Source organism: Scyliorhinus canicula, chromosome 6 (genome assembly GCF_902713615.1).
Source record: "Scyliorhinus canicula chromosome 6, sScyCan1.1, whole genome shotgun sequence".
Taxonomy (NCBI): domain Eukaryota; kingdom Metazoa; phylum Chordata; class Chondrichthyes; order Carcharhiniformes; family Scyliorhinidae; genus Scyliorhinus; species Scyliorhinus canicula.
The window spans coordinates 197029904-197055460 of record NC_052151.1 but is presented as its reverse complement, the minus strand read 5'-3'; the positions used below and the strand labels follow the sequence as shown (position 1 = coordinate 197055460).

Below are 25557 nucleotides of genomic sequence, written 5' to 3'. Positions count from 1 at the left end.
TTTTTGTAATTTTTTTTTTTTGGTCTTTGTTTTTTTAAGTAAATTTAGAGTACCCAATTATTTTTTCCAATTAAGGGGCAATTTAGCGGGGCCAATCCACCTATTCCGCACACCTTTTGGGTTGTGGGGATGAAACCCACGCAGACACGGGGAGAATGTGCAAACTCCTCACAGACAGTGACCCAGGGCCGGGATTCGAACCCGGGTCCTCAGCGCCGCAGGCAGCAGTGCTAACCACTGTGCCACCGTGCTGCCCACACTAGAAATTTCTTAACCACCCTGACAACTACTAGACCGGACATTAAATCTCACTCCAAATGTAATTTATACAATGGAACTGGGATATCATCTCCATTTATTCCATTCACTACAACCTCATTGAACCCTCTGGAGGGAAATCCAAGTCCTTCTCCAGTACAAAGGCTTGAGTAACACCTGTGTCCCTTAAGGTAGTTATGGGTCTGGCTACATCAGTTGAGGAAAATGGGATGATCTTCCCCTTCGACAAAAACCCTGCATATCTCTGATCTACCTCATTTCCTCACACCTGCTCCCCAGCAGTGTTTACCTCAGGTCTCCTGGGCGGGATTCCCTCAGCCCAGACCAGTCCGGAGAATCGCTGGGAAGGGTGCGAATCGCGCGACGCTGGTCTGCCGATTCTCTGGAGAGCGGAGAATCAGCGGCATTGGCACCACCGCGGTCGGCATGGCGGCAGTCGGGGGCCGCTCTACGCCCCCCCCCCCCGCGGCGATTCTCCGCCCGGGATGGGCCAAGCGGCCATGCAAAAAAACCCGAGTCCCGCCGGCGCCGCTCACACCTGCTCTTACCTGGCGGGACATTGCCGTGCATGCATCTGGGTGCGACATGGTGGAGCGGTGGGTGGAGCGGGGGAATCCGACCCCGGGGGGCCTCCGCTGTGGCCTGGTCCACGATGGGGGCCAACAGATCGGCCGGCCGGCCCCTCGGGCTGAGGACCTCTTTTGTTCCGTGCCGGCCCCTGTAGCCCGCCGCCATGTTGCGTTGGGGCTGGCGCGGATAAGGGAGCCACTGGCATGCGCCCATTGGCGCTTGTGCAACTGCACATGCGCAGACCCGCGCCACCCATCCGACACCGGGGATCGGCAGCTCGAGCGGCGTGGGTCACTCCAGTGCCGTGCTGGCCCCCTGTAGGGGTCAGAATCACTGCTCCTGAGGCTATGATGATGCCTCGGCATAAGAAACTCAACGGCATTTACGACGGCATCAGGATCAGAGAATCCCGCCCCCTAAGTCCAGTTAAAGCTAAAATCGGCCCTGTAGTATTCTCCACTTTTGTTCCCTTTTCAGAATCCTCTCCATGAACCCTCACCAATCCGTGGGCTTTCCTTGTTACAATGGTAACACCTAGGTTTTCGAATCTCACCTTCACCCTCAGTTCCTTCCTTCTTGATCTGAGGAGAAGATCCCGGGGCAATCCCGGCTATCGATTCTATACCTTGGCTACCTGCCTTACTTTCACTCTCCCACTTCCTATCCTTTTCAAAAATTACAGGGTGGTGGACCAAAGGTTAAAATTTATGAATTAGCCCATAACCGTCAGTCACAGTTGCTTGCCTAACAGTTTGCACTCTCTCGTCTTCAACATGGGCTCTTATTATAGAATATAGGGAATTCTTAGATTCCTGTAAGAGAATGATCTCTTGGAGCCATGTAAAATGGCCACCTGCAATGGACCATGGGAATTGTGGTCAACATGGACACAGACAAGTACACAGCCTCTGTGTATTGTGCAAAGAAGCCAGACCTGACCAAAACTTGCACCCATTAAGTCAATCACCATTTCCCCCAAGACCATAGCGTTTGAATCAATGAGCTACAACAGTAGCAGACTAACCGGCGTCATTTCCCCTTATTTGGAAAGGCCTACATGCCTAGGACAATGGTAGCTAGGACCCGCCCAGCCACCGAGGAATCCACCCCCTAATTGGCCAGGATCAATGAGGGTGATCGAAACCCTATCAATCCATTGGAGCTAGAGCTGGGATCGCCCTAAAGGGTGCGAAGAGAAGAAGGATAAGAAGCCCTGCACACTAGGGATCGGCCTCTTTTGGACCGGCCTGTGTGCAACCAATTGCAGCATATCAACCAGCCAAGTTCAAGGACCTGCGATCGATAACTGAAGGACGAGTCCAGCCAAGATGAACCTGAAGACTTCCAACCGACCCACGTGGACTCAGATAAAGGCCTTATCCCCCGCACCGAGCCGGTCACCCCGAAGGTAAGTAAAGGTCATCTTCGTTGTTAGGTTTAGTTTAGTGCGTAGCCGCGTGAACCATTGCAGAAAAAACAAGTGTGTTTGTTAATAAACTATCTTTTGGACTAATATACTGGTTGCGTGGTCATTCAGTCAATATAAGAAACTGCTAGTGGTTCACATAGAAATAAAGAAGTCAACACTCTCTCAGAGTCTCATAGGTAGTTGCAACTCCCAATGCTTGTATCCATGTATCAAAATTATTCTGCTTAACACTTTCAAATTCGGCATACATCTATCCCGGCTGTCTCCTTAAATTCCGAAACGCCTGGCCATATGATTCACAACAAAGTCATAGGGTTATGTGGATAGGGTGGAAGCGTGGGCTTAAGTTGGATGCTCTTTCCAAGGGCCGGTGCAGACTCGATGGGCTGAATGGCCTCCTTCTGTACATGTAAATTATGTGAGTCTATGATATGCATCCAGAATAGCCTTTTCTTGGCTCTTGCATATGAGGAAGTGCATCATTACGGAGGTCATAAACATTATGCAGTGAAAACCAGGTTGCAATGAACTGAAATGATTGCGTAGTTTATTTGATTTACTTCTGCCTTCACCAGTTAGTTAACATTAATCAACCTGTCTGGTGTTGACGCAGGCAGAAGAGTCGGAGCAGACAGGAATAATGCTTCAGATGTGAATCCCATCCAATGCATATGCATAAGAGGTCAGAACTGTGAATCGCAGGGAGGCAGCCTACTTCAGAACATCAAAGTCTGACAGTCTGTCCTAATATCATTTTACATTAACTTTCTGGATTGAGAATGCCAACCAACCACTGTTTGCTGAAGATGTTCTGAGTGAAAAGCGGGAGCAGAAAAGTACAGGTCCGAAAATTATTCTAATCTCCAGTTGAGGCTGGTGCTATGGGCTTTACCGTCAGCATTTCTAAACTGATTATTCATCGGAGTCCAAGTTTGCAGCTGATCCTTCTTGGTTCCAGTCACGGAGACATCAGTCGGACATTAATACCATCATGTTTACAAAGCTCTTGCTGCTCTCACTTTATATAATTTAGTGGTCCAGCTATTACAGTCTGTTCTATTTGGAAGTATATCCACCTCTGAAACTATTCCACTTTTGATGTTGTTTCTACGTCTACCAGATGTTAAATGTTGTTGATACATTCCAGGGTCATAATCATAGATATAATCATAGAATTTACAGTGCAGAAGGAGGCCATTCAGCCCATTGAGTCTGCACCGGCTCTTGGAAAGAGCACCCTATCCAAGGTCAACACCTTCACCCTATCCCCATAACCCAGTTACCCCACCCAACACAAAGGGCAATTTTGGACACTAAGGGCAATTTATCATGGCCAATCCACCTAACCTGCACATCTTTGGACTGTGGGAGGAAACCCACGCACACACGGGGAGGATGTGCAGACTCCGCACAGACAGTGACCCAAGCCGGAATCGAACCTGGGACCCTGGAGCTGTGAAGCGATTGTGCTATCCACAATGCTACCGTGCTGCCCTAAGTAATCTGGATCTTTCCTGAACCCTCTTACTTTCAAAGCTGCAATTGTATAGTTGTTTGCACTGATTGGCATATACATCAGTATAGCAGGCAAGTTAATTTTGCTTCAGTATTCACTAGAGAGAGGGACCTTGTTGCTGATGAGAACAGCATGAACCAGGTTAATAGACTCGAACAGGTTGATATTAAGCAGGAGGATGTGCTGGAAATTTTGAAAAGCATCAGGACAGATAGTTCCCCTGGGCCAGACGGGATATATTCAAGGTTCCTACGGGAGGCAAGGGGAGAGATTGCAGCGCTGTTGGCAATGATCTTGCGTCCTCACTCTCCACTGGAGTAGTATTGGATGATTGGAGGGAGGCGAGTTACCCTGTTCAAGAAAGGGAACAGGGAAATCCCTGGGAATTACAGACCAGTCAGTCTTAGGTCTGATGTGAGGAAAATATTGGAAAGGATTTCGAGAGATAGGATTTACGATTATTTACAAAAACATAGTTTGATTAAAGATAGTCAGCATGGCCTCGTGAGGGGCAGGTCATGCCTCACAAGCCTCATTGAATTATTTTAGAGTGTGACGAGGCACATTGATGAAGGTCGGGCAGTGGATGTAGTGTATATGGATTTCAGTAAGGCATTTGATAAGGTTTCCCATTCAGAAAGTTAGGGGGCATGGGATACAAGGAAATTTGGCTGTCTGGATACAGAATTGGCTGGCCGAAAGAAGATGAGTGGTAATGGACGGAAAGTATTCCGCCTGGTGGTCGGTGAGCAGTGGTGTCCCGCAGGGATCTATTCTGGGACCTCTGCTCTTTTTGGTTTTGATAAATGACTTTGATGAGGAAGTAGAAGGGTGGGTTAGTAAGTTTGCCGAGGACACAAAGGTTGGTGGAGTTGTAGTGTTGAGGGATGTTGCAGGTTACAACAGGACATTGACAGGATGAAGAACTGGGCTGAGAAGTGGCAGATGGAGTTCAACGTAGATAAATGCACTGAATGTTCTATGTTTGGCTTTCTTTCTAAATACGAAATGATTCATTTTGGAAGGTCGAATTTGAATGCTGAATACAGGGTTAAAGGCAGGATTCTTGGAAATGTGAAGGAACAGAGGGATCTTGGGGTCCACATACATAGATCCCTCAAAGTTGCCACCCAGGTTGATAGGGTTGTTAAGAAGGCGTATGGTGTGTTGGCTTTCATTAACAGGGGGATTGAGTTTAAGAGCTGTGAGGTTTTCCTGCAGCTTTATAAAACCCTGGTTATACCACACTTGGAATATTGCGTCCAGTTCTGGTCACCTCATTATAGGAAGGATGTGGATGCTTTGGAGAGGGTACAGAGGAGATTTACCAGGATGCTGCCTGGACTGGAGGGCATGTCTTATGAAGAAAGGTTGAGGGAGCTAGGGCTTTTCTCACTGGAGTGAAGAAGGGAGGTGACTTAATAGAGGCATACAAGGTGATATGAGGCATGGATAGAGTGGACAGCCAGAAACTTTTCCCCAGGGTGGAAATGGCTGTCATGAGGGAACATAATTTTAAGGTGATTGGAGGAAGGTATATGGGAAATGTCAGAGGTAGATTCTTTACGCAGACAGTGGTGGGTGTGTGGAATGCACTGCCAGCAGAGGTGGTGGATTCAGAGTTATTAGGGACACTTAAGCGACTGTTGGACAGGCACATGGACAGCAGTAAATTGAAGGGGTGTAGGTTAGGTTGATCTTAGATTAGGATAAATGTCGGCACAACATCGTGGGCCAAAGGGCCTGTACTGTGCTTTACTGATCTATGTTCCTACGCGCCTTTCCCAGTGCCTAATCGCCCACCCAGTCCCCAATGAAATTCTATGCGGGGAAGCCACCCCCACTTCTTTATCAATTGAGGGCCTTAAGTGATTAATTAATGGCCACTTAAAGGCCCCATCCTATCCCCCATGTGGGGGGTGAGTAGAAGTTGAAACCAGGTTTGAAGCTCATCAGGTCTCACTCCTCAGGCTGTCAGCAGGAAAAGAAGGGGGAGTTCCTCCTTTCTGGACACTGGGGCCCATTGAAGCCCTAACCCCTCCACTAAGATCTGACCCCTCCTTGGTTTTCCCTTACTCCTTGGCCTGTTTATCTTAGTCCCCAACTCCTTGGTCTCTTTGTCAGGGCCTCCTAGCCTGGTCAGACCAAAACCCCCCAATTTATCTGCCCAATTGGTCTCAGTGACTATCACCAGAGACTTGATGTAATCACAGCAGTGGCCACCAGTTCTAGTGGCAGAGAACTGCAGGCCAATTGATTGGCCAGCAGCTCCCGAAGGTGAGACTTTCTCCCTTTCTGGGGATCATCCTAGGCCAATAAACGTTAACATCCCAAGTTGTGTTAAACGGCCTTCTTTTCTCCGAGGAAAATAAGCCCAACTTCTCCAATCTATCTCATAGTTACAATTCTTTATTCCTGGAACCATTCTTGTGAATCTCCTCTGTACTCGCTCCAATGTCTTCATGTTCTTCCTCATGTATGACACCTAGAACTGGATGCAGGACTCCAGATGAGGCCTAACTAGTGTCTTTGGGCAGCACGGTAGCATGGTGGTTAGCGTAAATGCTTCACAGCTCCAGGGTCCCAGATTCGATTCCCGGCTGGGTCACTGTCTGTGTGGAGTCTGCACGTCCTCCCCCTGTGTGCGTGGGTTTCCTCCGGGTGCTCCGGTTTCCTCCCACAGTCCAAAGATGTGCGGGTTAGGTGGATTGGCCAGGCTAAAATTGCCCGTAGTGTAAGGTTAATGGGGGGATTGTTGGGTTACGGGTATAGGGTGGATACGTGGGTTTGAGTAGGGTGATCATTGCTCGGCACAACATCGAGGGCCGAAGGGCCTGTTCTGTGCTGTACTGTTCTATGTTCTATGTTCTACAAATTCAAACAACCTCTTTACTCTTGTACTCAATACCCCTACTAATAAACTCTTAGATACTATATGCTGTATTAACTGCACTCTCACCATGCCCTGCCATATTCAATGGCTTATGTACACCAAGTCCCTCTGTTCCAGCAGCTTTAGAGTTTCCCTTTATTTTATACTGTCTATCCATATTCTTCCTACCAAGGTGAATCACCTCACACTCCTCTGCATTGAACTTCATCTGCCACTTGTCTGCCCAATCCACCAGCATGTCAATGCCTGATTAAAATTCCAGACTATCCTGGCCATAGTTGACAATATTGCAATCTTCGTATTATCTGAAAATGTTTAATCATTCCCTGAACATCACAGTCTAGGTCATTAATACATATCAGGAAGGGCAAGGGTCCTGTAAAGACTTAGGAGGCTGAGTAATCGAATGAACGCTAGTTTATTCATGGCAAGAAGAAATTTTCACCATGGCTGCAATTGCACACAGTCTCTGTCGCAGTCGGGACTACCAATATGCCTGTGCCTGCCTCTGCTGGCCTTTGTAATTATGAGCTCTAGCTGGGTGTGCCTTTGTCCACTACCGTGAAAATTTGTGTTCTAGGAGTCCCATGAGGAGATCGATTAGGGTATCCCACGGGACTCCTGGGGGTTATTACATACCTACCGCCCCACCACCCCGCCTCCCCCCCACTCTCTCCAAGTCTCAGTTGTACGTCTGCCAGTATTGGATCTGAGTTGGGTGACGTGTAGCAATTCATTGATTGCTTTTCTACGATCAACAACAGAGACACTGCCAGACGTTCAGCTCCAGACACGGTGTCATCCGTGAACATAAACATTTTGGTTTCCATCTCCGAGCCTGAGTTGTCATTATCCCGATGGTCTGGATCCCTACAAAACAGGAGGCCATTCAGCCCATCGAATCTACACCGGTCCTTGGAAAGAGCACCCCACTTAAGCCCACGCCTCCACCATATGCCTGTAACCCAGTAACCCCACCTAACCTTTTGGACACTAAGGGGCAATTTAGCATGGCCAATCCACCTAGCCTGCACATCTTTGGACTGTGGGAGGAAACCGGAGCACCCGGAGGAAACTCAGGCAGTCACGGGGAGAACGTGCAGACTCCGCACAGGCAGTGGCCCAAGGTCGGAATCGAACCCGGAACTCTGGAGCTGTGAGGCAGTAGTGAACACTTGTTTATTCACGGTCAAAGGAATTGCCGCTACGGTGGCAAATATACATAGTATCAATCCTAGTCAGGACTACAAACATGCCCGTACTCCCTGGCCGGCCTTTGTAGACTAGCTGGAAAGGTCGTATTCCATACGGCCCACAGGGTGGTCAATTAGAGTATCGATGTGGGCCTCTTCAGCGTTATTACAAGTCCCAACACTGACCCCTGGGGAACTCCACTGCAAGCCTTCCTCCAATCTGAGACACAAACATTTATCACTACTCTTTGTTCTGTGACACTCAGCCAATTTTTTATTCAAAACGCTCTAGAAAGTTAGTTAAACATGATTTCCCATTACTAACTCAATGCTGTCTTTCCTTCATTACCCTGCTCTTGTTTAAGTGACTATTGATTTTGTTCCTGGACTATAGTTTCCGAATGTTTCCCGACCACTGAAGTTAAACTGACTGGATTGCAGGTGTTGGCATTATGCTTGCACTCCTTTTTGAACAAGAGTATAATATTCACAATTCTCCAGCCCTTTGGCACCTTTGTGTTCTCTGAGTCTAAGGAAGGTTGGCTCGATGGTGTACATACATGTCAGTAAGTGTTGCTTCTAGCAAGTGTAAATGAGCCAATTTGCAAACCTGACTGATAATCTTAATGCTTGCTAATGTAATTCACAGTAAGTCCACAGCGCTGCGCTCCGAAAGCTCGTGTTTGAATCAAACCTGTTGGACTTTAACCTGGTGTTGTAAGACTTCTTACTGTGCTCACCCCAGTCCAACGCCGGCATCTCCACATGATGTAATTCACAGCACACTTAAGAGTTGTTCAGCAGGTGCTGTCCAATTCATGGGATCATAACTAATCTTAGACATTGGGTTAATTTTCCAGTCCCACCCACTGCCAAAATTGCTGTGGGTCGGACAAAGATCCTTTGACCTTGGGCAGGATGTTATGGCCTCGGGGCAAGTGCGACTGGAAAATCCCGCCTTTATGTTCTTTGTTTTGCAAGTGCAGTCTAGTTGAATACCCTCATTACTCTGCCTATTGTGAACAGCCGAAGGGACATGCTGTTTGATCTGATCTACCAACCATTGGAACACATAGCCTACAGATCTGGCATCACACCAGCACAGCATCTGCCACCATTTCTTGACATGAATAGTGCCCAGAAGTAGTGCCCAGACGACCTCAGATTACCCTAGAAAGTAAGGTTTCACACAAATATGAGCACTAACTTTCACACTGTTATGATGCAATAACAACACAAGTGGTCTTTTCCAGCTGCTGCTGTTAAGCCAGAAAGATGTTTTGCCGACCACACAAATGGGCAATATCTGAATTTCTGCGCCAGGCCCTGAAATAGCGAAGGTTATGAGAGCCAACAATATCCGGACTGCATTGCTGAAGAATTCTGCTTCAGAACTAGCCATGCCCCTAACTAAGCCTTTTGAAGTATAGTTAAACACTGGCATCTGGCCCACAGTGTCGAAAGTTGCCCAGCTATTGCTTGTCCACAAAAAAAAAGGACAAATCCAATCTGGCCAATTATTGTCCCATCGGTGTATTCTACAGCAAAATGATGGAAGGTTATGTTCTATAGTGTAGGTTAGATGGCCTTTAGTTTTTTTCCATGTCGGTGCAACATTGAGGGCCGAAGGGCCTGTACTGCGCTGTATCGTTCTATGTTCTATGTTCTATGTATTGATGCAATCAAGTGGCACTTAGTTAGTAATAAGTTGCTCACTAATTCTCAGTTTGGGTTGATGCCAGAACCATTTGAATACAAATCTCATGACAGCCTTGGTTTAAACATGGCAAAAAGAGCTCTCCTGTAGAGACGAGATGAGTGCCACATCAAGGTAGCATTTGACTGACTGTGGCATCAATTAAAGTCAGTGAGAAATGGATGAAATCTCTCCATTAGCTGGAATCACACATGGCACAAGGTTGTGGTTGTTTGAGGTCAATCACCTTAGTCCCAGAACATCACTGCAGGACTTCCTCAGGGGACTGAGGCCCAACCATTTTCAGGTGATTCACCAATGATCATCCCTCCGTCATAAGATCAGATGTGGAGATGTTCAATGATGATTACACAGTATTAATTACGTTTGAAACTCATCAGAAAGACCTAAACAACAGAAAGCAAGACTGCTTCTGCACTGTAAATTCTAATAATGCTCCCCTTAAGGGCTATGGGGAGAATGCTGGGAGGTGGAGTTGAAATGCCCATCAGCCATGATTGAATGGCGGAGTGGACTCGATGGGCCGAATGGCCTTACTTCCACTCCTATGTCTTATGGTCTGTCTTATGGTCTTAAGTCTGAATCGATGTTGTTTATAAATAAAATTAGATGCTGCAATGAATGAGGATGTAAATGTAATCTGCAGCTACCTTAAAGTGAGTATTCTCATAGTATTAAAGAATAACATGGCACAGGAGGCCATTTGGCCCATCATGACTATGCTGGTTTTCCGAATGAGCTGATCAATTAGTCACATTCCCCGACTTTTTCCCAGAGTCCAATAATGTTGCTTTCCTTTATAAGTATCGATCCACATTCCTTTGGAAAGTTATTGGTGAATCTGCTCCCACCACCCTTGTAGGCAGTGCATTATTGATCATTATAGAGGAGCTGGTTTGGCACAGTGGGCTAAACAGCTGACTTGTAAAGCAGAACAATGCCAGCAGCGCGGATTAAATTCCCGTACCGGCCTCCCCGAACAGGTGCCGGAATGTGGCGACTAGGGGCTTTTCAAAGTAACTTCATTGAAGACTACTTGTGACAATAAGCGATTATTATTATGACCACACACTCCTCATTTCCACTCTTTACATTTTGGCAATTACTTCAACTCTGTTTCCTTTGGTTACTTATCAACCCTATGTCGATGTTTGAGCCCACTGGCAAGATTGCTACTCTTGAGTCAATGCCAACGACACCAATCGCAATCTGTAATATCACCAACTGCTTGTTAGTAAAATCAGACCTGAATGATTCCCTTACCTGATACAGGTAGCACCATTTTTACATGGATGATAATCACAGGTCGAGACATCACAGTTCACAATGTTCTTCCCTCTTACAGCTTCCTCCAAAATGGAAAGTTCATTGTCGTTCACCTGCAGCTCACGGATGCAGCCTATATAGCTCTGCACATGTCCCATCCCCCGAAGAATATCAGTATCCACAGGAGAAGCACCAAGATAGATAGGTCCAAAGCTTCCCTAAGTGTAGAGAGTGGGTACACATGTTACTCATTGTTCAGAATCTGTGTAGCAGCAATTGATGAATCCATGAATGTTAGTTGGGTACAAATATTTTCGGTTTCAGATGTGGCTCAGTGGGAGTATGGACCATAGTCTTAGGATAAGTGGTCATCCATTTTGGACTCAAATGAGGAGATATTTCTTCACTGAGAGGGTTGTGAATATTTGAAGTTGTCTATCCCAGAGGATTTTGGATGTTCAGACGCTGAGTATGGTGAAGTCAGAGGAACTTAGAACCATCATTATCACCAAAAAATTCCCAGCATATTGTAAAACTGCAAGTGTGACTCCTCTATTCAAGAAAGGAAGGAGACAAAAACCAGGTAACTGTAGGTGAGTTAGCCTTACATCTATCCTTGGGAAACTGCAAGAATCTTTTATTATGGAAGTAGACCCATATAATTTTTTAAAAACATAATACGGGTGGCATGGTAGCACAGTGGTTAGCACTGTTGCTTCACAGCTCCTGGATCACAGAACATGGAACATACAGTGCAGAAGGAGGCCATTCGGCTCATCGAGTCTGCACCGACCCACTTAAGCCCTCACTTCCACCCTATCCCCGTAACCCAATAACCCCTCCTAACCTTTTTGGACACTAAGGGCAATTTATCATGGCCAATCCACCTAACCTGCACGTCTCTAGACTGTGGGAGGAAACCGGAGCACCCGGAGAAAACCCACGCAGACACGAGGAGAACGTGCAGACTCCGCACAGTCAGTGGCACAGCGGGGAATCGAACCTGGGACCCTGGTGCTGTGAAGCCACAGTGCTATCCGGCATGGGTCTGTGTGGAGTCTGCGCGTCCTCCCTGTGTCTGCGTGGGTTTCCTCCCGGTGCTCCGGTTTTCTCCCAAAAGATGTGCTGTTAGGTCATTTGAACATTCTGAATTCTCCCTCTGTGTAACTGAACAGGCGCCAGAATGTGGTGACCAGGGGATTTTCACAGTAACTTCATTGGTGTTAATGTAAGCCTATTGTGCCAATATAATCAGAGAGTCAATGTGGTTTTTTGAAAAGGAAATAATGTTTTTCTAAATATATCAGAGTTCATTGAGGATGTCACAAGTCGGGTGGATAAAGGGAAACCTGTAGAACTGGTGCATTTATATTTCCAAAAGACATTTATCAAGATAGCACATAAGAGCTCATCATGTTGGGGGTAATATGTTAGCATGGGTAGAGGATTGGTTGACTAACAGGAAAGAGAGAGTTGGGATAAATGGGTCATTTTTAGGATGGCAAATCATAATTACTGGAGCACCATAGGGATCAGTGCTGGAGCCTCAATTATTTACCATCTACTGGGATGAAGGGACCAACTGTATTGCAACTATGTTTGCGGGCAACACAATAGGTAGTAAAGTAAATTTCAAAGATGCCAAGAGTCTGCAATGGGATATAGATAAGTTAAGTGGCTGGGTAAAAATTTAGCAAATAGCGCCTTGACCACTGGCTACATCGGATATTTCTTTTCATTTGGCCTCAATGAATGAGTTACTTTGAATTTACAGCACAGAAATAGGCCATTTGGCTCAACTTCTCTGTGCATTTATGCTCCTGCATGCTTCTTCATCTAGCCCAGATGGCATTGCCTTCTATTCTTTTTTCCCCCCATGTGTTTATCTGGTTTATCCTTAAATGCATCTATATCTAACTCAACTATTTCTTGTTGTAACCACTCATATTCTAACCACTCTCTGATTAAAAAGTTTCTCCTGAATTCTTTACTGGGTTTATTAGTGACTATTTTGTTTTCATGGCCCCTAGTTACGATTCCCCACAAATGAAATTATTTTCTACCCGATCAAACCCCTTCATACTTTTGAAACCCCCATCAGATCATCCAGCAGTCTTCTATTTGCTAGAGAACAGGGTCCCAGCTGTTGAATCTTTCCTAATGGTTATAACCTTTCAGTTCTAGTATCATGCTCACAAACCTTTTTTTGTTTGGACCTACTGCAGTGTATCTATATCCTTATAGAACAGTACAGCACAGGACAGGCCCTTCGGCCCTCGATGTTGTGCCGAGCAATGATCACCCTACTCAAACCCACGTATCCACCCTATACCCGTAACCCAACAACAACCACCACCACCACCACCCCCCCCTCCCCCCCCCCGAACCTTACTTTTTAGGACACTACGGGCAATTTAGCATGGCCAACCCACCTAACCCGCACATCTTTGGACTGTGGGAGGAAACCGGAGCACCCGGAGGAAACCCACGCACACACGGGGAGGACGTGCAGACTCCGCACAAACAGTGATCCACCTGGGAATCGAACCTGGGACCCTGGAGCTGTGAAGCATTTATGCTAACCACCATGCTACCGTGCTGCCCTCTATTATAACCTGGAGCAGAGTACAGTAAGAATAATTGATTGGTATAGGCACAAGGCTACTGAAAACAGAATTGAAATTGCTCCAAGTTTTTTCAATTGAGGCTAACAGAATAAATAAGCTTCTATCTTATTAACCTGGGCCATGCTTTAAATCAGGGTTTTGGGGTTAAAGACCAGAACCATGACCAATCCTGTGGACATGCACCCTTGATCCGTCTTAATCACTGGGTCAGTATTCTGGAACTTCAATAGATGGGAGAATAACCACCAACAATGCGCACTTAGGTGCAATGAGCACCTTTGAGGTAATAAATCATTTTGGATTAGCTCAAGTTTATGGAAGGTGCTGTCCAGGAGAGCACTGAAACAGTCAGAACATAGTTTGCACCAGTTCAAAGGTGGCTCACAACCACCTCTTAGGACACTAGAAAAGGCAATAAAATCTGGCTTTCCTTGTGCCACCGCATTCTGATAAGAAAGTCTCAACCCAAACGATCACCAGCTTTGATTGAATTAAGAATAATCCTAAATATTGAACGAATTCTACACTGCTGGTGATATTTGCAATGATCGAACAACATCGTATCTAGATTCAGCTGCCTGCTCCCACATGTGATGAGGTGAATAATTTAACCAGGCCTGTTCACCCTGTGGGGATAGCAAATTGGGCTGTTTATCTGCTTCACTCATTCAGAATCAGCGTTCTCAGGAAGTCTTGGTTTGAAGAATGTGGAAATATTTCAATTCCACTGCGGTCCTGAGGTTTACAACTTATAAATTATACTATATTTAAGTCAAAGGTGACACATCCCCATGACACTTAAGATGGGAAAGCTACAGATCTTGTTTAGATCTGGCACTTCTTAGAGGAAAGAAAGGCGAGAGTGAAAATGTTTCATTTTCAACAGGGCTGGGTTTACTACCTCATCACTATCATATCACAGCTATCACGTTTGTTGTAGAGCCGCCATCCAATGTAAAAACATGTGTGTGTGCATGGGCACGTGTGCCGCTTATTTTTCAAAAGGTTGGGTGGGGTACTGGGTTCAATTTTATCTAAAGTCTAATCTTTCTCTTATTTAGTTAATTAACTTAAAAGTTGCTGTTTGGGTTTAGACCTTTGATATGATCTTACTACACTAATTTAACAGGGGAAAAGAAAAAATATTTTCGTTGATGTGTGTTGACTTATTTATTTTTTTTGTGGCTTTTTTTCGTGAAGTGATGACCTGTACGGTTATTTACATGTACAGGGGTTAAGCCAGCATCCGCAACTGGCCTGACGCTGGGTGTGACAACCAAGCAAAAGAACATAAAGTAACTGATGGATAAAGCAAAAGAGGGGAGTGCCCCAAAACAACGAGTGGAGCACAGCCCAAAAAGAACGAGAAAGGAAACAAAAACTTATCAAAAGCCCGTCAAATTAAAGTGCAAAAATAGGGGTCGATAAGGCAATCCAGCCCCTGCGATGCCCACCGAGCATAGAAGGCCTCGTGTGTGCCCGTGGACACCGCGTGCTCCCGCTCCAGGGACACCCGGCCACGAACGAGGCCACGGAAGATGGGCAGACAGTCAGGCTGGACGACCCCCTCGGTCACCCGCTGCCTGGACCTATAAATGGCAAGTTTGGCCAGGCCCACGGGGGAGGTTCACGAGGAGGTCCACCGCCCTCCCTGCCCCCCCTCCGCACCGGATGTCTGTATATCAGAGCGTGGGGCTGAAGTGCAAAGAAAACCTCAACAACAACACTGTCAAGAAACCAAAAAGGGAGTGCAGCCTAGGACAGACAACAGAAATATGCTCCACGGTCTCCACCAGGCCGCAAAAGTGGCAGGTCTCTGGCAAAGCCATGAAGTGGTTTAAAATGATTGCACGGCATTGCCATGCGCAGTCCACCTCCACCCCAGGTCCCCTAGTTTTATGGAGAGGACACCTCCACAGAAGGACCTCCAGTGGGGACCTCCGCCGCCAGACGGCAACGAGGCACGCCAAGGCATGTCCGGGCGGTGGGCGTGGACAAGGAGGTGAAAGGTGTGCTGCAGCAGGCCGTACGCGAAACCCCTCCGTGCAGTGCAAAAGGGCACCAAGGGTATTTCTGCAAGGCGGCTGGGGCTGTGGGGCACCAGCACCCGGGGGGGGGGGGTTTGGGACTAATGTGGAATTCCGTCCGAGCAGGGTTCTTCTCAGATGGATGCCATCGCACAACCGCATCGTCTCGAATCCAGGTGTGCCCACGGGGCCAAGCACGATCGTTTTGAGGGCTTGGATAGCATTGGCCACGCACCGGACAGACACCACTCCGCGCCTGGCAAGCTCGTAGGGTGTCATCCAGCCCGCCCCTCTGACACCCAGCACGTCCCCGATCCTGTTCACCCGGCATCCACAGCCCTCCGCTCTGCCAGCCACCTGAATGGATATTGAAAATGAAATGAAAAATGAAAATCGCTTATTGTCACGAGTAGGCTTCAAATGAAGTTACTGTGAAAAGCCCCTAGTCGCCACATTCCGGTGCCTGTTCGGGGAGGCTGTTACGGGAATCGAACCGTGCTGCTGGCTTGCCTTGGTCTGCTTTCAAAGCCAGCGATTAGCCCTGTGAGCTAAACAGCCCCATTTTATGGCGGAGTTCCTGAGCAGCGTCTCCCTTACGACAGCCACTACTCCTGTCAGGGGAGAGCTGCGGCTCGAGGCGACTGAGTTCCAGACTTTGAGAAGATCCTGGTACAAGGCAGCGCCAACAAAGAGTTCCGAAGACCATTCTGGCCAACGAACAGGAGCTGCAAGTCGTAGTTCAGGCTGTGCACCTGGCGGAAGAAATACGTCGCCAGGGCACACCATCGTGGAGGAGGCTCAACTTACAGGTATCGTGCAGAGTCTGAAGGCGGAAAAGTCGCGACCTAGGTGCAAAGGCACACCAGCGCCAAACCGCCCTCCACGGTCGGGAGACTCAAGACCTCCGCAGCGACCCAGTACAATCCTTTGTCACACGCATCCAGGGAACCCTGCTTCGGTTCTTCTGGGACAAAGTCAGGGGAAGGGGTCAAATTGACCAGCCGCTACCACAGCATGGAGGCGATCAGCTGATTTATGACGAGAACTCGATCCTTGTGGGACAGCACTCGGAGCAGCCGTGTCCAGCGTCCCAGGCAAGTGGTGACCTTGGTCTTCAGCTCCTGCCAGTTCACCGGCCAGGCTTCCTCTGCCGGGCAAAGGACTCCCAAGTAGAAGATGTTGGCCTGGCTCCAGCTGAAGGGCCGGAGCTCCTTCGGGAGAGGGTCCATCTGCCACGGAGTGACCAGGAGTCTGGAACATGTAGCCCAGTTGATCTGAGCAGAGGACGCAGTGGAGGACACAGCCTGGTACTCTTGCATCCTCTGCAGGTCACCGGGGTCAGTGAACATGAGGAGCACAAGCCAGCGTAAGCCGAGAGGACCACCTCCATGTCCGGCTCGCGCAGAACCAGCTCCTCCGCAGGAGGCGCAGGAAAGACTCCACGCATAGAGAATAAAGTTGGCCGAACAAGGGGCAGCCCTGATGCACCCCTCTCCCAAAGCGAAGGGGCGCCGTCAGGGTCCCGTTAACCTTAATCAGACACTCTGAGGCGGCGTACAGTAATCGGATCCGGGTGACAAAGCGCGTGGCGAACCCGAAAGCTGGCAGAGTCCCGAGCAAATATTTGTGCCCCACCCTGTCGAACGCTTTCTCCTGTTCAAGAGACAGGAAGGTGCTCGACATACCAGTCCTCTGGGTAAAATGAATTCTGTCTGGACCAGATGGATGTTATCGTAAATGGTGCGGTCCGGGACTGTGTAGGGTGGATTGTGTGGTCCAGCACGGGGCCAAGGCATAACGACATTGCCTTGGCAATAATTTTGAACCGAGGAGGGAGACCGATTGCCAGTTTGAGTAGGCGGAGATCCCCCTTCTTGGGCAGCAGGACAATGACGGTCCTGCACCACGAAAGGGGCATCTCCCCGTTCGCGACACATTCCCCCGGGACCCCCGCAAAGTCGCTCCCCAGGACGTCCCAGAATGCCCTGGGGATTTGCCCCATGACAAGCTGTCCAGGGCGCCGGTCAGCTCTTGGCGGTTGATAGTTCGATCGAGCTTCCCGGCGCTCTCCGGGCCGACCTGCAGCAGGTCCTCCCACAGAACTCTGCAAGCGTCCTCGCTGGACAGATCCGGAGGGAAGAGGTCAGAATAAAAGGCCCTAATCAGGGTCCTGACCCCCTCCGGGTCCGAGACGAGGGACCCGTCGTCGGCCAGCAGCGTAGAAATCTGACGACGGGCCCCGTGTCCTCTTTCCAGCGAGTAGAAGAAGGGGGAGCCGCAGTCCATGTCCGTCAGGAGACGGATCTGCGAACTCTCGTACGCGCCGCGGGACCCGGCAAGTTACAGGTCTCGCTGCGCGCCCTTCTTCTCTCTGTACACCCGCCCCAGGGCCGGGTCCTAATTGGGCTGAGCAAGACGTGACTGCAGATTGCAGACTTCTTCAGCCAATTTGACGATCGTGGAGTTTTAGAACATAGAACATAGAACAGTACAGCACAGAACAGGCCCTTCGGCCCTCAATGTTGTGCCGAGCCATGATCACCCTACTCAAACCCACGTATCCACCCTATACCTGTAACCCAACAACCCCCCCCTTTACCTTACTTTTATTCGGACACTACGGGCAATTTAGCATGGCCAATCCACCTAACCCGCACATCTTTGGACTGTGGGAGGAAACCGGAGCACCCGGAGGAAACCCACGCACACAGGGGGAGGACGTGCAGACTCCACACAGACAGTGACCCAGCCGGGAATCGAACCTGGGACCCTGGAGCTGTGAAGCATTTATGCTAACCACCATGCTACCCTGCTGCCCCGCTGTAGACCGCTTTGTGTATCCCTGACAGAAGGCGCGGACGTGAGTCTTGCCCACGTCCCACCAGAGCCTCAAGCCACCCGGCTTCCTTCTCCAGCCGGCCCAGAAACAGTGAAACGAGTCCAGGAACAGCTTGTCCTCCAGCAGTAGGTTGTTGAAGTGCCAGTACGCGGACCGTGTCTGAGCGCGGGACGGTGCAAGCCCCGCCCACACCAGGTGGTGAACCGAGAATGGCACCTGCTCCACAGAGGCCGTCGGAATGCTGGGCAAATACGTCTTGGAAATGTAAAGACGGTCGATTCTGGACGCTCTGAACGGAGGGCGCACAAAGGTGTACAACCGCGATTCAGGATGGAGAGTCCGCCAGACGTCTACCAAGTCAAAAGACCTAACCAGGTCCCTCAACTTCACCACCGCCGGCGAGCTGCGCTGGACTCCACGATGGTCCTTGTCCTGGAGGGTGCAATTAAAATCCCCTCCGAGGACGATGCACCCGCCCACCGGGATGGTTTCTGGAAGTGTGGACACTTTTTCGTAGAATGGCGCATGTTGCGACGCGACCAGGTGAACGTAGACATTCACAAAGTGAAGTATCACATCCCCGTCGTGGACCGTTTAGTGCAGGGGTGGGCAAACTTTTCCGTGCAAGGGCCACATTCAGAAATTCACAATTTTAAAGGGCCGTATAGTATATTAATTAATAGTCCCGGTTGTAACCAATTAGCGTGCGGCATATACCTCAGCGCTTCCCCCGGCGGCATCCTGCCTTTATCCCTCTTTTTCTCTACTTTTCAAAAATGGCGCTTCACCCGGTTATGATTATGGGCGCCTCATATAGAACATAGAACAGTACAGCACAGAACAGGCCCTTCGGCCCTCGATGTTGTGCCGAGCAATGATCACCCTACTCAAGTCAACGTATCCACCCTATACCAGTAATCCAACAGCCCCCTAATGACTTGATCTTGGTGGGCCGCATAAAGACCTTTGGCGGGCCGCATGCGGCCTGCGGGCCGTAGTTTGCCCACCCCTGGTTTAGTGTAAGATGGCCTAGCACTGGCTCCTTGAACCCCAAGATCTCCGGCAGAAAATGTGGAGGCAGCAAGATAGCCACCCCGCCCAAACGTGGGGCCAGGTGACTCATGAAGACTCCCCCTTGCCACTCCAGGGTCCACTGAGCTTTGTCACCTGGAATGGTGTGGGTTTCCTGCAGGAAGCACACCCCGTACTTTCCGTCCCGAAGGACTGAAGCACTGGAAACGGCGACGTGCGTCCTTGCTGCCGTTGATGTTGAGGCTCTATGTCAGTTGTAGCGTGTGTCTTTCACCAATCACCTCAGTGCTCGGAGGAAGTAGAGCCTCGTCCACTCCCTCAGGAGCCCCGCAAGGAACAGAACAGCTTGGCGCCGCTCCCCCGGTCCTGATTGAATTCCCGCGCCTCTTTGGCATAGGCGCGGGCGGACTCGAGGAGCAGCCACAGATTTCCCCAGCTGTCCAGGGCCAGCTGCACACAGTCCTGGTGACCGTAATGCTTGCTCAAAAATGGTGGGGGTTCCCCTGAGGGGATGAGGGGAGACTCGGTGCCAGGTGTGAGGGCACCCTCTGCCTCGCTGCAGAGAGCGTCTAAATCCTCCTCCTCACCCGCCACCGAGCAGCCTTCCTCCTCTGAACAGTCACCACCCGAGCCCGAGACCCCCGCCACATGGAGTGTGGTGGGCAACACTGGCCCACCGGCTAACCTTAGGCCCGAGTCGATCCCAACCCCAGGATCGTGCTCAGGCGGGTCCTTCGCAGGCTTCCCCCGTGATTCTGGGGCAACCCCCCACCCCGGCGATGCCGGGACCTCGGCGTGGTCCGGGAAGCCCCCCGGAAACATCTCCAGGATGAAAACTGGGCTCCCTGGCGATGCCCGTCCGAGCACAGAGAGCGGGAAGCCTCCCCCGTCCACAGCCCAAAGAGGTAGGGGTAGCGGTGGCTGCTGCTGGCCCCCGGCAATGACAAAGCGGAGACGTCCAGGGAGTAAACCTGTACCGGGTGGTCCGGGCCCCCCGGGGATTTGTCTCCGCCCGGCCCCGGGTCCCCCTGCTCGGATGACGACAGCAGCTCAAATGCCTCGGGAGCCTCGAAGGCCTCCCTGGCCTTGCTTTTCTTTTTTATAGGACTGGGTGTCAGGGGGATGGGAACCAACACAGGAGACACCCACTCCCCTCACCCGGGGAGGGGACAGCAAGATCCACCCCCCTCCTGCCCGGACAGGCGGCGCTTGCGGGGATCGCCCTGCAGCATGGCCTCCATTGCCAGAGAGCCCTGGGCAGCGTCTCCCTCCCCCACGTCGCCCGGCCCCTGGGATTGCGAGGAGGGCTAATCCTCACCCGCCTCGGGACCGTATGCAGCATCACCGCCGCCGCCTGCAGCCCGGCCGGTGGTCTCCTCAGGCCCCTCAGGCTGTTCCAGGGAGGCGGTGTCCCGAGATAAGGCTGCGGTCTCTGAACTGGTCAAGATGGGCACAGGGACGGTGGCCGGGACCAGGCTTAGGTCGTGGAGGGCCCGGTCTAACTGCCGTGCTGCCGCACGAGAGGTACCCCCTCCGCCCCCCCGCCATCAGCCGCGGTGTTATCAGGGGCCGGCTGCTGGGCAGACGAAGAGGTGGTGGAGGAGAGGAGGGGCAGTGCCAGCCGCAGCCACCATGGAGGTGGTGTTGGCGGCGGCCGTCAGGGTGGGGCAGTTGCGGCCGATATGCCCCAGCCCTCTGCAGGCATGGCACCGCATGCCAACCGCCGACCAAAACACTTTGTGGTCCTCCCCTTGGTGGGAGACCACGAAACCTCCCTCGGTGACCTCTCCCCGGGTCAGGAGGACACAAACCTGACGCCGGAAGGAGTATACATGGCGGCGGGAGGGGTCCCGAAGGCCGAGCAGCGCCACCCCGGACCTGATCTCCCCCAGTAGGCTGAGATGGGGGAGGAAGAGCTTCGGGGGAGGGGGGGGGGGGGGTAGGGTGGGACGTTGGACAAAACGACATGCTCAACGGTGGCCTCCAGTGGGTCCACCGCCACATGTGTCCCGCCCACCGTGTGCCCCCTTTCCAGGGCCCGGTGGACAGCCCGCTCGGCACACAGGATAAACACGGCCTTGCCGTACATCCTTGAGACGGCTACGGTGGCCAAGGAGCTGACGATCCCGGCCATCGCTCAAGTGCACGCCTCGATGGTCATGGTGGGGTGGGCATAACATTTTACCCCCAGCTACCGCGTTAGTAGGCGGAAGGGCGAGGGGGCCGCGGAGGCAGCGGAAGGGCGAGGGGGCCGCGGAGGCAGCGGAAGGGCGAGGGGGCCGCGGAGGCAGCGGAAGGGCGAGGGGGCCGCGGAGGCAGCGGAAGGGCGAGGGGACCGTGGAGGCAGCGGAAGGGCGAGGGGGCCGTGGAGGCAGCGGAAGGGCGAGGGGGCCGCGGAGGCCGCCCCCGCATAGGTTCTTGGCCGCACTGCCCCCGGCAGAGTGGAGGATGCCCCTGAGGGGCTGGCCATGCCCACCCCTGGTACGGCCTGGCCGTGTATAAAAATGAAAGGATGGGGGTGGTGGGGATGTGGCACCATAAACACAGGTGCCACAAGGGAAGGTGCTGCAGAACAGTGGGGCGGCGTTCTTCAGCCCTGGAGGGACCCAAGGTAATGTCCCAGGTTGCCCCACAGGTAGTAAAAAATGTGGTGCGTGGACGACGCTCTTCAGCCCTGTGGGGGCCCAAAACGGAGTGTCCGGGCCTCATAGCCGTCGAAGTAAAGTCCTTAGACTTGTGGTCCCACTCCGACCTCAGGCAGAGGGGTGGGAGGACAGAGGCAGGCAACAGGGCCTTCACCCCACCAGGTCAATTCAGCTTTAGCTCTGAGTTAAAGCTGAAACTCTGACTGTTGTTCAGTCACTTCAAAGTTGCTGTTTGGTTTCGAAGAAGGTGAATTTTCAATCAGTTTTAAACAGAGGTTCTACTTGTAGCTACTTGCAGCTAGAGCTTGTTAATTAGTTAATTGGACAAGGCCAGTTTTCAGAGGCTAGTCACACAGTATAAAGGTGAGCCAGCCACAGTGCTGACTTTGTTTGTATTGAGTGCTGAATTTGGGTGCAGTTAAGTGCCACAGTGAGGTTTTGGTGACTGAGGAGTTAGGTGAGGAGGGAGCAAGGTGCTAATTTCATTTTGTTTCCTACATTTCCGCAAAGGACGAGAAGGGAGCCCAGAGTTTACAGAGAGTGCAGCTGACTGGGAGCAGAGTCGGAGGGCGGAGTTCCAGTTGGTTCACAGAGCAGCGGCATTCTGTAAGGTAAGAGGGGATGGAGGCTAGGGCAGTTGCATGCTCCTCCTGTAGGATGTGGGTGGTGAGGGATACCACCGGTGTCCCCGCTGACTATACCTGTGGGAAGTGCACCCAACTCCAGCTCCTCAGAGACTGGGAACTGGAGCTGGAGGAACTTCGGATCATCCGGGAGGCAGAGGGGGTGATAGAAAAGAGTTACAGGGAGGTAGCCACACCCAAGGTACAGGACAAGAGTAGCTGGGTTACAGTCAGGGGAAAGAAAACAAACAGGCAGACAGTGCAGGGATCCCTTGTGGCCGTTCTCCTTCAAAACAAGAATACTGTTTTGGATGCTGTTGGGGAGGATGACCTACCGGGGGAAGGCCCTAGCGGCCAGGTCTCTGGCACTGAGTCTGGCTCTGGGGCTCAGAAGGGAAGGGGGGGGAGAATAGAAAAGCAATAGTAATAAGAGATTCAATGGTTCAGGGAATAGATAGGAGATTGTGTGGTCGCAAACGAGATTCCCGGAAGGTATGTTGCCTCCCGGGTGCCAGGGCCAGGGAGGTCTCGGATCAAGTTTATAGGATTTTTAAGGAGGACGGTGAGCAACCAGAAGTCGTGGTGCACATAGGCACCAACAACATACCTAAGAAAAGGGATGAGGATCTAAAAAGTGATCTTAGGTAGTTAGGTTGGAAGCTAAAGAGCAGGTCAAGCAGAGTCGTGATCTCAGGATTGCCATCGGTGCCACGTGCAAGTGAGGCAAGGAACAGAGAGCGGGTGCAGCTGAACACGTGGCTACAGGGCTGGTGCAGGAAGGAAGGCTTCAGATATGTGGATCATTGGGATATTTTCTGGGGAAGGTGGGACCTGTACATGAAGGACGGATTGCACCTAAACTGGAGGAGCACCAATATCCTGGGTGGGAGGTTTGCTAGAGTTCCTCGGGAGGGTTTAAACTAGTTTGGCAGGGGAATGGGAACTAGAGCTATGGATCAGAGGATAGGGTAGCTGTTGAATAGGCATAAATAGTATGCAGTGAGTCTGTGAGGAAGGATAGACAGTTGATAGGGCAAAGTTGCACTCAGTGGAATGGGTTAAAGGCATCTGTTTCAATGCAAGGAGTGTCAGGAATAAGGGAGATGAACTTAGAGCATGGATTAGTACTTGGAACTATGATGTTCTGGCCATTACTGAGACATGGATTTCACAGGGGCAGGAATGGTTGTTAGATGTTCCGGGGTTCCGATCTTTTCAGAAAAATAGGGAGGGAGGTAAAAGAGGAGGGGGAGTGGCACTGTTAATTAGGGAGTGCATCACGGCTGCATAAAAGGAGGTAGTTGAGGAGGGTTTGTCTACTGAGTCAGTATGAACAAAGAACAAAGAAAAGTACAGCACAGGGACAGGCCCTTCGTCCCTCCAAGCCTGTGCCGACCATGCTGCCTGTCTAAACTAAAATCTTCTACACTTCCTGGGTCCATATCCCTCTAGTCCCATCCTATTCATGTATTTGTCAAGATGCCCCTTAAATGTCACTATCGTCCTTGCTTCCACCACCTCCTCCGGCAGTGAGTTCCAGGCACTCACTACCCTCTGTGTAAAAAAACTTGCCTTGTCCATCTCCTCTAAACCTTGCCCCTCGCACCTAAAACCTATGCCCCCTAGTAATTAACCCCTCTACCCTGGGAAAAAGCCTCTGACCAGCCCCTCTGTCTATGCGCATCATAATTTTGTAGATCTCTATCAGGTCGCCCCCTCAACCTCCGTTGTTCCACTGAGAACAAACCGAGTATGAGTGGAAGTCAGAAACAAGAAAGGAGCAGTCACTTTCCTGGGAGTTTTCTATAGCCCCCCAATAGCAGCAGAGAGATAGAGGAACAGATTGGATGGCAGATCTTGGAAAAGTGCAGAAGTAACAGAGTTGTTGTCATGGGTGACTTCAAATTCCTTAATATTGACTGGAACCTCCTTAGTGCAAATGGTTTGGATGCAGCAGATTTTCTCAGGTGTGCACAGGAAGGATTCCTGACTCAATATGTAGATAGGCCGACTAGGGAGGAGGCCATATTGATCTTGGTGCTCGGCAACGAACCAGGCCAGGTGTCAGATGTCTCGGTGGGAGAGCATTTCGGTGACAGTGACCACAACTCCTTGACCTTTACCATAGACATGGAGAGGGATAGGAACAGACAGTATGGGAAGGTATTTAAATGGGGGAGGGGAAATTATACTGCTATTGGACAGGGGCTGAGGAGCATAAAGTGGGAACAATCATACTTGGAGAAATGCACAGTAGTAATGTGGGCATTGTTTCGGGAGCACTTGCTGCGGTTGCTGAATTGTTTTGTCCCACTGAGACGAGAAAGGAATGGTAAGGTGAAGGAGCCTTGGATGACAAGAGAAGTGGAGCTTCTAGTCAAGAGGAGGAGGAAGCTCACGAACGGTTGAGGAAGCAAGGATCTGGCACGGCTCAAGAGGGTTAGAAGGTAGCCAGGAAGGAACTCAAAAATGGACTGAGGAGAGTTAGAAGGGGGCATGAAAAAGCCCTGGCAGGAAGGATTAGGGAAAACCCCAACGCGTTCTGCACTGATGTGAGAAATAAAAGGATGATCAGAGTGAGAGTCGGGTCGATCAGGGATAGTGGAGGGAACTTGTGCCTAGAGTCTGAGGATATGGAGGAAGCCCTAAATGAATATTTTGCTTCAGTATTCACTCGAGAGAGGGAACTTGTTGCTCCTGAGAACAGTGTAAACCAGGTTAATAGACTCGAACAGGTTGATATTAAGAAGGAGAATGTGCTGGAAATTTTGAGAAGCATCAGGATAGATACGTCCCTGGGCCTGACGGGATATACCCCAGGTTACTACAGGAAGCGAGGGAGGAAATTGCTGCGGCATTGGCGATGATCTTTGTGTCCTCACTCTCCACTGGAGTAGTATC

General features: G+C 50.5%; 1 protein-coding gene across 18 annotated transcripts in view; it reads right to left on the bottom strand.

The window, feature by feature from the left end:
* eys (eyes shut homolog) overlaps positions 1-25557 on the bottom strand; it is a 3376609-nt gene that overhangs the window by 187675 nt on the left and 3163377 nt on the right. For all 18 annotated transcript variants that reach the window (XM_038800705.1, XM_038800706.1, XM_038800712.1 and 15 more), the window contains one exon: positions 10861-11081. In XM_038800705.1, coding sequence (XP_038656633.1) covers positions 10861-11081 — 221 coding nt within the window. The remainder of the gene's footprint in view (positions 1-10860; positions 11082-25557) is intronic.